This window comes from Puntigrus tetrazona, chromosome 18 (genome assembly GCF_018831695.1).
Source record: "Puntigrus tetrazona isolate hp1 chromosome 18, ASM1883169v1, whole genome shotgun sequence".
In the NCBI taxonomy this organism is placed as follows: domain Eukaryota; kingdom Metazoa; phylum Chordata; class Actinopteri; order Cypriniformes; family Cyprinidae; genus Puntigrus; species Puntigrus tetrazona.
In genome coordinates this window covers 22,965,362-22,977,567 of record NC_056716.1, presented here as the reverse complement: position 1 = coordinate 22,977,567, position 12,206 = coordinate 22,965,362, and the positions used below count along the sequence as shown (strand labels likewise).

General features: G+C 36.7%; 1 protein-coding gene across 5 annotated transcripts in view; it reads left to right on the top strand.

Annotated features, from left to right (window-relative positions):
• Positions 1-12,206, top strand: part of si:ch211-1e14.1 (UPF0606 protein KIAA1549) — a 44,188-nt gene that overhangs the window by 8,326 nt on the left and 23,656 nt on the right. For all 5 annotated transcript variants that reach the window (XM_043216665.1, XM_043216660.1, XM_043216661.1 and 2 more), the window contains one exon: positions 9,932-12,058. In XM_043216665.1, coding sequence (XP_043072600.1) covers positions 9,932-12,058 — 2,127 coding nt within the window. The remainder of the gene's footprint in view (positions 1-9,931; positions 12,059-12,206) is intronic.

Sequence of the window (12,206 nt, the reverse complement as noted above, 5' to 3'; positions counted from 1 at the left end):
CCAATAATTAGTTCTTCTCATTATTAATGCTTAAAACAGTTTTTACTGCTTAATATTTTTGTGATGCCCCAAATATTTGAATGGTAGTGTAAGATTAAAATCATAATTATTTTACTCAAATCACAGGACACAGGAATTGATCAAAACAGTGACTGTACAAATGTTAATGAAGTTCTGTTTTTCTGATTTTGTTTGAAGTGTAAGCAGCAAGAGCTGTTTCCAATATTGATGATAATAAACATATAAGAATAATTTCTGAAGGACCATGTAACACTGAATACTGGAGTAATCACAGGAATAAGTTGCATTTTAAAATTTTAAATACATAAAAATAAAAAAATAACTTATTTAATTTTTAACAGTATTACTGTTTTTACTGGTTTTTGATTGATGGTAAAGGTCTAGTTTTGTTATTTTGCTGTTGAAGAATCATGAATACTGAGATACCATAAGCATCATCGTCAACATTTCATAGCTAATCATCATAACTTGCAGTCTTGCGCCGTGTTTTACAGAGTTTACAGTCAAAAGCCCTCGCCTGATGGAGTTTCAGTGTGAGAGGTGAATCTCTCTCTCTCTCCTCTCTACAGGAGTCTGGCTGCTTTGTTGTCGAAGAGTCCAGAAGTTTACGCAGTGAGTTCAGTCCAGCGCTGAGCACGAAGCCCTCGCAGTGACACAGTCTTCAGGGCTTCTCCAGTTACAGGCCTGGCCTTCCTGTCTTTCAAGGAAGGCTGAGGGAGTAGGGGGGGAACGTGCAGGGAACTTGAGCGTCCTCCAGTGAATTACACAATACACCAGCTATGGAAAAGTCTGCTTCTCTGGAGACCATCCCAATGTTAGGAGTCAAAGTGTGTCCCCACCTTCCTTATTACTTCCCCTCCCCTGTCTCACTCGATCTGAGTTTTGTTTTGTTTTTTTCGTTCTCATCTTTCTCGCAGTCTTTCTCAGTCTTTCTGCACCCAGTTTGCACTCAAGTTCAGATCTTTGTCTCAAGTGCATTATCAGATAGGAGCACGGTTGTGGGCCTTTCAGAATTGATTTGACAATGCCAGAAATTCCACTTCTAATTCAAATTTAAATTTGACAGGTGCTTCCCACAGTTCATGAAAGCTCATAGAGATTTATTTAGCCAATAAAAAATTATATACATAAGATATTCAGGTTTTTTATGACTAAAAGACATTTAAAATTAGTGTTGTCAAATGATTAATCACAGCCAAAAAAGACGTTTTTGTTTACATAATATATATGACATTTAAATAAATGCACATGCGTGTATATATTTCATACTTATTTTTAGATATTAAATATATTTATAAATCATATGAATATAGATATATACATGTACATATTTTCAAAATATATACCGTATGTGTATAATTATATATCCTATACATTATAAATGTACACAATGCACACACACATTAATCACGATTAATTATTCGACAGCACTAATTCAAATATAGAAAAATAATATTACTTTTATAATATTATAATTATTATTATAATATAATTATAAATCACAATACATTTTTTTGCTTTTAAATTAAATGCCTTTAAAATGGTCATTATTATTTAAAAAGCAATCGTGAATTTTCAGTTTTACCTGATGCTGTACAGGAGAGATGTTGGCCGTCAGCAGACATGACCTCAGTCCGATTGATGGAAACCATCAGAGACACAGTGTTTCTCCTGACGTGACTCTGCTCTGCCCGTGTGCCATGTTAGGTAACGCGTTCCAGCCCGACTTTACTCCAAAAAACTGAATCAGCCACTCAACCAGATGTTAGGCCGTAAAATTCAGGTGAATTTGACTATTAGTACTTTTTCACTTTGGAAAATTGTCTCAGTCTCAGTGCTTGCAATAACAAGACTGTTTGTGACGTGAGGAAAGCCACTGGTGTGCTTTTTAAGCTGTTCCTGCTCATTATTATTTTTTTGTCTGTACTTCATAGTAGTTCAATCTATGGCTGTACATGGGAAATTTCAGTCTTCTCGAGCACTTAGCTGCTGATAAGACAAACAACAGGGCTCTGTTCAGTGTTAGAGGGGCCCTTTCTATCCCTCACGTCACTCTCACATTGCTCTTTGTTCACTTAAATGTTTTGTGGGGAAAGCTAATTCTTGTTTTATTCAGAACGGATGCATTAAATTTATTAAAAGTGACGGTGAAGACATTTCTGACGTTACAAAAGATTCCGGTTTTGAATAAATGCAGTTCTTTTAAATTTTCTCTTCGTCAAAAAAATCATGATCATGATTTGCACAAAAATATTGAGCAGCACAACTACTTTCAACCTTGAACCCCAGGTCAGCAAATTAGAATTATTTCACACTGATGCTGAAAATTCAGCTTTGCATCACAGAAATACATTTTAATATACGTTCAAATATAAATTAGTTATTTTAAATGGTACAAATATTTCAGTTTTTGCCAGAGCAGAAAAAAAAGCAGCCAGAACATTCAGCAAAACATCTTCATTTGTGAAATCATACAGGTTTGCAACATGAGTAAACGATGAAAGGATATAAATGTTCAGGTGAAAAAATCCTTTTAAAAGAGATTAGGATGTACAATCGGATTTCTATTTTAATTTGGTGTTAAGCTTAAATTGAGTTTACAAAAATATGCGGAAGTGTTAGACAACAAACATGACTGAAGGATGCACACAATACATTTTGTAAATTAGAGAAACCTCCTAAAATAACAGCGTCTTCCCTCTATATAAGCATTGTGAGATAAACGAGCATCAGTACAGACTCTGCCTTGATTGTTCGATTAGGCAGCGCACGGGGAGTCTGTGCCAGCGTTAGGCAGAGGCAGTCACGCAATGGGATCAGCTTAAAACAGAAACATGTGTGGGCAAAAGGGGCTTGAATTAATACCAAAGACCTTTCCTTGGCTTTTTTTCCTTCTCTGGAATAGCAACAACCAGCAAATGCAAGTTTCCCTAGAATGAGCCTGGCAAAGGAAATGACATCATTAGGGGGGGTGGTTGTAACTGATGTCTTAATGTTTTTGGTGGAAGGTCTTGGCTATAGCCTGACTTGTTCTGCTCTCTTCAAATTAGACTGTGTGGTTCTACCGTAAAAGTTGCAGGTACGTCCCATAAATTTCTCAGTGTGTTGATGCTGAGCGGTTTAACAAATTACATATTCTATTGGTTTACACAAACAAACAAAAGTACCAGAAGTGCCATAGTACTTTTGTCATAGTACCATTATAGTACTCTTATGGTTTCTTGGACACATTAAGACACTGTATTAATACTATATATCATAAAACTGGTTTTTGATATGCTCACAAAGCTGTATTTACTTGATCACAGTAAAAAACAGTAATGTCAACTATTATTATAATTTAAAATACCTGTTTTCTGTTTAAATATTCTTTAAATTTTATTTATTTCTGTCATGCAAAGCTACATTTTCAGCAATATTACTCCAGTCTTTAATGTCTCATGATCCTTCAGAAATCATTCTAATATTCAGCAATATTCTAATATTCTTGTTCGTTATTTCGCTTAATATTTTAGAATCTTTAATAAATATAAAATTAAAAAAGTATCTCTTTTGAAGCAATGTAAAAATCACTTTTGAACAATATATTGTGTCCTTGCTAAATAAAAGCAAAATAAAATATACTGACCTCAACTTTTGAACATAAGTGTTTATAGACTTCATATGGCAAAATGTGTGCCAAAGTACCATTTTAATATAATTCCACCACCAAGTACAACTACTTTTTTAAAAGTACTTTTTTATGAGTTGACATATAAAATGTGTAACGAAGCAATCTTTAAATAGAGATATTTGTAAGCCTATCAAATGAATCAGCCCTGATTTACATTAGCACTTATTATTTGATGAGAGGAGGTTATCATATATCAAATCGCATGTTTCTAATAGTGTTTGGTTCATTGTTTAGAGTATTTGTTGGTGAAAAATCATTCAAGAGTCTGTGATTGTTAGGCAGGTGATTGTTTTGGTATTGTTTGGGATGGGCTTATTGGGTTATTTCTCCCACTTACCACCGGACAGGAGTTTAGGGAGGAACAAATTGCATTTGGGTGTGCTAAACTGAATCATTTATATGGGTTTGATCTCATTTTCAGCATCCTTGTGGTTTCAGCCTAAGACGTCATCCTTTTCACAAAAGACAAAGAGAGAGACAGACGGAAAGACGTACTGACATCGAACGTAATTCAGTTTATTCATTTAATTTTAGATCCCTTTGTGTTGTATTTTGAAAGCATCACGCAACACGCTTCATCCGTTGTTCATAAAGGAAGTCATCAATTGGTCATAAGCATTATTTTATTAGCTGCATGGCCACGAAGAGCTCAAAATAGAGTAGCTCACTGTTTCCTTTTGTGATGATAATCCCCTCGCTGTGTCTGTAGTTTTTCGTCTCGCTGTTCTTTTGTATTTCACAAAAACTGCCTGTCAACACCTTCTCCATGTATCCCAACAGTTCTAACATCAAGCATCATGCAAACACCAAATTCAGTTTTGGTAAATGCCAATGTTTTTTGCTTTTTTTTTAATCTAAAGATTTCAAATAAAGTTTTACATTAGATACTTGAAATTAAACCAATGTGTTCTGTGCACTTAATTGTAGTTTTTAAGGTACAATAAACTTTTACTGGCTGAGTTTGCCATCATTTTAAAGCTAAAGGCCATGCAAGCATCCTGCGTTTTGTAATTACTTCCATAAATTAAATAGCATTCGTGAAGAAACCATTGCGTAACGTAACATGCATTATGGAGTTTGTGTGTATAGAAAGCCCATGATTTTGTAATACTCATGAAATTATACCACTCAAAGAACTTTGCCCTAATATGGTTGGCACAATAAATGTATTGCAGTGACTAATTTTAATGCTTTATGTTTTTCAATAGTTCTGGTCTGTATATATTCAGAATGCATTTCTAATGCCACCCTTAATAGGTTCCCTGGGGTTGCTGTTTTGTTTTAATCTAAACATTATGCATGAATTGCGTTTTATACTATGCTGTTAATGACGGCTGGTTTGAATGGATCTTGTAGCAAATGTGTTAGGCATGACTTTTAAACACTGCAAGTATTTTTTGTGGATTTTGGTCACTATGTGCATTGTCCCACTGACATTTACATTTGCGTCTGACACGTATCTCTGGGGTAGATCTCTGTGAAAGCGATAGGTCTAACAATTGCCAGACTGTTCATGCGTTACACGGTTGCATTTCTGTACCAGGTGGCAAAGGGAGTCATTGCCGCACTGTTGTGTGTAGTCAGGGTATTTCCCTGCTGCCCGTCTGTCGGCCGAGAGGCTGCCTGCCATTACTCACGATAAACACTGCTCATTTAGGCTGAAGGTGACCCTCTAACAATTAATTATTGAACTTGTCCGTCAATCAGGATTATTAAGTCACTCCATGATAAATTACTTTATTGTCTTTGCTTGAATTTTGTAACAGTTTCTGTTGGTGCCATTTTACATCATTTTATTTGATCCGGCTCACCCATAAAAATTAACATCGCTCAAGAGCATATTGACAGAGTGCAGACTTCAAATATCATACTGAAAGAAATATGTTGCATGGAGTATGGTATGTTAGGAAAGGACAATATTTTGCCGGGATGTTTGAAAATCTGGAATCTGAGGGTACAAAAAAATTTAACAATGCATGTTACTATTTAAAAAGTTTTTAGATATTTACAAAATATCTTCATGGATCATGATCTAATATCCTAATGATTTTTGGGGGTTTTTGATAATTTGACCCATAACATATTTTTGGCTATTGCTGATTCGTGGAAATTAATATACACTTGATTACTTAGTTATTTATGATTTGTGTGTTGTTCTAAAGACAGATGAAGATAAGAGATTAGTTTTTAGATTCCTAAAGATGCTCAGCTGCTAGAATTGAGTTGGACGGGTCATTTCACCAGGAGAGAATGTAAAAGTCTGTGAAAGTGATTTTGTGCCTTTTTACGATGCCTCTATAATGTGCCGTTCACTTGCAAAATGCAGGCTTCAAGAAGGCATCTAGCCTATGTCTAAAGTAGTGAATTTAAGTAAAGGGGCTTAGAGCAACTGTTATGCAATTAATGCAATGATTTAATTAGGTAAAGGTCACCTGTAAAAAAAACATTTATTGTATATTTCAAGCTGTAGTTTTGTCAAATGAATGCAAAAATGTTAATATATTATTTGTATTTTAGATGCACAAAATGTATGAAATTAGACAAAGCCAGACAAATTTAAAACAACACAATGATATTTTATTTGACCTAAGACAGAGTCCTCTTTGCTTGTCAATCATAGATGTGTTACGTGACTTTCAGTTGTAGTGTTTTGAAAACTGGGTCAACAATCCATTTGATCGGGCTAGCACAGAAATGGGTGGTTGTGGCTTTAATGTTTTATTGAACGGCTCCTGAGGGAATAGGGATCTGAGAACAGAAATCTAAATGTCCGAGCACTCATCTGATGAGGTCAGAGGTCAGGCAGTAATCTGTGCCTCTTCTGTCCTGTTTGTTGGCTTTTGTCTTGCTCAGTGACCTGAGAAATGGTGGATCAATTGATAGTTGGTTGATATGGTTGAATACATTAGCATTCGCCCGTGTGTCACTTAAACCACTTATTGCCAGAGTAAGACTAATTAATGACTCTTGCATCCTTCTCAAAGAGACTCGTACATCAAACTGTGGATATTGATGATTCCAGTAAGTTTTAGGGCTTAATCAATCATGCGGCTCAAATGCCATAGCAGTTTTGCTCTTGGTAAAAAAATGTAGGTGCATTTTGTAATCAACTTTTTGAAATTAAACTTCTATTTTTTTGAGTTACATACAGTAATAAACAACATGTGAACCATGCAGAATATTTTGCCACAAACTGACAAGCTGACAATTACAAAAATTACAAATAGTATAAATAAATAAAAATACATACTACAAATATCAATAAGCGATTTTTCAAAAAAACACTTGTGCAAACTTGTAGCCAATCAGCAGTAAGGGGCATGTCTACTTATGATATGTGGAAGAGAGAGTGTTCAGTGAACAGCCAAGCTAAAAGTGGCAGAAAGATATATGGTGGCTACACTGGACGCGATAAAGCGACAGTAAAAAAAAAAAAAACAATAAATATAACGCTGCAGCAGTTTTCGGTTGGACATTTGTCACGCCGCTCTCGTCCCGTGTAGACAGCGTATAATATTGATCCTCCCTCAATTCTAGTGAGACCAGTCACATCTCACGAGACACATTGGATCTTGTGAGATATCGTGCCACGAGATCTCATCACACCCCTAATTAGAGGATAAAATTTTTTTAATAAATTCGAATAGAGAGTGCTACAATTAGAGGGTCAACTGAAGATTGGTCAGCTGCAGAACACAAGCTTATGGAGGACCCATAAGTATGAAATTATTACTTTAGGTAAGGGCTTCAGATCAACAAACATTTGCACGCAAACTCGAGAACATAAAATGCATTGTATTTTCAAACGAATGCCAAAAATGTAAATCTATTAATTAGCTTTGTGTTCAATTCCTGTCTCGAGTCCATAGTGTCCAGGTTTTACCTTCTTTTTCCTCGCTGTAATTATTAAGGTCTAACAACTGTTTCTCTTTATTTTGCTTCGTACTCTTTCTCTGTTATTTAGTTGATCGTCTGTTTTACACAGCCGCCTGCTTTATAGGGTCTTCAAACACTTGGCGCAGAGCATTTCAGTGAATAATGCAGCCTCATAGACTATCAAAGAACTATTTATTCTGAAGAAGCCCAATCACAGAGCATATTGACCCAGTTAATGTAGCATAGGACTTCGTGTTCTTTTGTACAGTGCTGTTGTGTGATTTATATTTAATAAAAATCTCAATCACATAATTAATACCAAAAAACATTTCTCGCTTCTTTTTTCATCCTCTTTAAAGTGGTCAGTGTACTTGGCTGATGCTATGGAACTTTCTTTAATGCTGTTTCCTTTGATGACAGAGCCAGAGTTTAATATGAAGCTTTATATGTGTTCTCCCTGACGTTCATGTCTTATTTTCTTTTTTGGGAGTCTAAATATAAAATTGTGGGTTAACTAGAAGTCTGTATGAAGTCCATGTGTCGGGGGAGATTCTTCAGAAGGCTGAGCGATGTCAGTTATTGCTGAGTCACAAATCCGTCTGGCTTATGCTTTGAATTTGAGACGTTGAAATATTGCTGTTTCTATGAATCATATTCAAGTTATGAGTTTCATAATGGTGTCTACATTTGTAATCTCTTTTGAAGGTGCGCATTGAATGTTATTTGTTGCAGATGACTGACTGTTATTATTTGAATATAAATGGCACGTAGCGTGAATGAAGCATAAAAAATGTGTAAAGGAATCTTTTTATGCTGAAAGTGGAGTATCTTCTGTGTTTTTGGTTTTATTCAGCTTCTATGGATTTGAAATCAGGCACAGTCACAGTTCATTTGAAAACAGAAAGTTTTATCTTTAATTTTTTATGGTTGTCTTATAAATAATGAGTGTATTGATGTTGCTTTCTTATTCCTCTAGTATGATATTATGTTGATATCTGGATCGTGATATATTATTTTGATCCTACGAATTCTAATGTTTCAGTCATAGCACTAAAACCCACTACTTTTAGAAATGTTATGCTAAATGTTATTGACACAATCAGGTTATATGACACAATCAGGTGTGTATTATTGTAAAGCCACACTATATGTGAAAAATTTAGCTTCGGCTATTATTTGACATGACATTTGTGATCATGCATTGAAATATTTACATTACAGTACTGTGAAAGAATAATTAGGCTTAAATCCATAAAGAGGAATAATTGACCTAACCTCCTTGGGGAAAACTAGTCTCATCTGAACAGGGCATGAAACTGTTTTGCTCACTCATGCTTCATTAAGAAGCTTCTAACCTTTGCCTTCCATCCTTCGTCTCAGAATGGGTCATTTCATTACGGTGCAGCTGCTTCTGAAAACCAAGCCAAACACTGCCAGCTTTTATGCCCCACCTCTGCGCCCACCATAAAAAAGCAATGCAAATGGAAAGTTTATAAAACGTGTAGTGGAATATAAACCAGACAGGCCGATACTGCTTTCAGGAATCCTTCTTAATTATTTAAATACTCTCCTGTTTCGTGGCCTTGGCACATTCCAAACCTCCCGCACATGTGTGAGATTGTGACTTGGGTAATCACGACAATGCGACTTACGCAAGAGAAAAAGCCTCGAAGCATCTGAGTGCGATGGCATGATGAAAGTCCTCAGAACTCAAACTGTTTGATGTAACTGTGTGAAATAACGTCCAGTGATCTCACTCTGCATTTGTGCTTCACTCTGTTTACTCATGTGGCCTGATGGATGTCATTTGTTGACATTATTCAGTCAAGAATCATTTCAAAATCAATATTTCTTCTAATTACTTAACCTTTAACCTATTTAACATTGATTATAACATCAGTATTTTTTAAAGTGCATAATACTTGTGCTTGACTGAAATCAGTAATGATGTTCTTCTGTAATGTAAATGTTCTTTGCTTGTTTTCTGTAGCTGCTTTTTAAATAACTGGGAAAATGTAAGCATTATAATTTGTAAATTAAAATGTTTCTGTTAAATTGTTATCCTGTTAAAAATAAATTAATCCATTTTAAAAACATTCAGCTGCTTTAATCCTGACACTGGAGTTGTTTCACTTTCCAGTAATGAAACTAAGTAAATAATTAAATAAATTAGCACAATAATATCATATATCTGTGAACTATACACTGATGTGTAGTTACAATATTTCAGCGATTAGGTAGGTATGTGCATTGATTTATGCATTTAGCTGTTTTCAACATAGTTTTGTTGCTACTTTTTACTTTGACATTGGATAATTTCATTTATTTATTTTCATTTAATTGTCTTTGTGTCTCCCTTAGTCTGGCCTTTGGAGGCTCCAAACCTGCCAAATGAGTCTTCAGTGGAAGTGCTACATAATGCGTTCTCCGCTTTGTCTGGATTTTCTCTTTCACCTAGTTCGGATCCATCCAAAGCCACAGAGAATTACAATCACAATGTTAACACTGGATCAGTGTTTGCTTACTCCCTGAACTCTGCCACAAGCCCAGAGCCTCTTGCCACACCTCCTTTGCTTTCCTTAAAGTCTGGAGAGAGAGTTGAATATACCCAGAGAGGTTCATCCAGACAGCCTCGACAAATAAATTCTCCAGTGCCTACCTCCCACAATGTGCCCTTATCTTGGTCTGCTATCAGCCCAGCTCCTCAAATATCACAGACTACAGGTTCATATGTGCCGTCTAGCTTGCCTTCAGTTAGAGAAGATTCTCCTGATGAGCCTCCTGTTTCTTCCCCTCAAACGCAGTATGGGATGGTGGGAGTCAATAACTCTGAGGTTTCCTTTGGAGACAGATTGGAACCATCTAGCAGAAACCAAGACCTCCAGTTACAAACCAGCCATGACCCCAACACCCAGCTAGGCTATCAGCAGTTGGAGCCAAGTCGTGTGGTTTTCGTACACCATCAAATGACTTCAGTGTCTGTCGAGCCAACAATGGGCCCACCCGAAGACCTTTTCCCAACCAACACTATGGATGTGGAGTATGGCTCTGGAGATTACTTAGAAACAATGTCCTTTATGGGATCTGAAGGCAATGACTATTCAATGGTTAGCAATCTAGTCACTGATGTGTATGACTTTGAGGACTCCAATTCAGAAACCTATGACACCACGTTTCCCTCAAGAATGGTGATGTCATTTTCCAGCAAACAATTGTATCCCTCCTCTATCAGTGTTACAAATTCCTTCTCTAGCAAGCCTGTTGAAAGTTCCATTTTCAATAGCAATTCAACCCCGAGTGGAGCCACCACTGACTTGACCAAACACATAACAACCTTTCAGAGTTTTACAACCGCTGTGCCCTCTACCATGTCAAGACTTCCAGTTATCACCAGTATTTTGACATCAGACATTGGTCACACCATTTCAACCATCCAGCCAACCAAAGTCCATTCTTTACCCATTCTCCCGACAGCTTCAGATGTCTTAAACCAGAACCAGTCTGTCAATGAGAGCTCAGAGTTAGCATCTGACTGGCCAGGCACTGTTACAGTCCAACCCACCGATCTTTTACCAGACATGAACAGTTTAGAGTACTACACCATTCAGTTGACCAAGGACAATGGTAGCTTGCCAGAGCCCACTGCCAATCAGACAACCTCTAGTGTTTTCTCTTTCATTCCCGTTGGCACCACACACATTGTGAGCACTAGAACCTACACCATTGACCCAAGCTACATGCTAACAGCTTTGTTTGATGAAGATCTACAGCCTACAGGTAACAGTTCCTGGACTGAAGAATCCTCAACGGATATCTCTGGATTTGAACCTTTTAACACCACTATCTTGGATCCCTCTGAAGTTGGACCTAGTTTAACAAATACTACACTGCCATATTTGGAGCCGTCATTTACACCAACAATAGACCCTTCAACCTCCCTGGGAGATACAAACTTAACCACTGATTGGGCTATGTCACCTTTTATACCTCACAACACTTCATTATTGGTGACTACCCAACCTCCAGTGACCAAGGAACCAGATAGCATGTCTTCTGTTAATGACAGCCAATGGATTATCACCCCGCTTCCAACACAGACGCTCTTTCCTAGTAGTGTACTTTCCACTGTTTTAGTAACCAGCATCATCAGTGTTTCTGAAAACCCAACTGACTCAACCTTCAATATCACCTCAACCCCTCCTGCAACAGTGATGGCTGATGAAGGATTTGTGTCTGGAACAACACCTGACACCATGGTTACTGATAGCGATGACACCACACTGATCGATAGCCTTACAACCACGTCCTCCCCAGTATTACATAATGACACTACTGTGGAGCCTTTCACTATCTCTAGCTCCAACAACACAACAGTGACTACCCTGAATGACACATCAGTTACAACCCAATCCACAACCCTCCCAACAACCACTGCCCGGAAATATCTATGCAACATCACTAAATCTGACACCTATTTGATCAGAGTTGGTAAGACAAAACAAAAATTAATTTGCTGCGCTTTTTTTGCTCATGTCCATTTTTTAACTCAATACTTAAAGCACTTAAGCACCATAAGCAATAACTGAATTAGCAACCATGCAAGCAAATATATTTTATTTAAATATTTAAGGTCCCA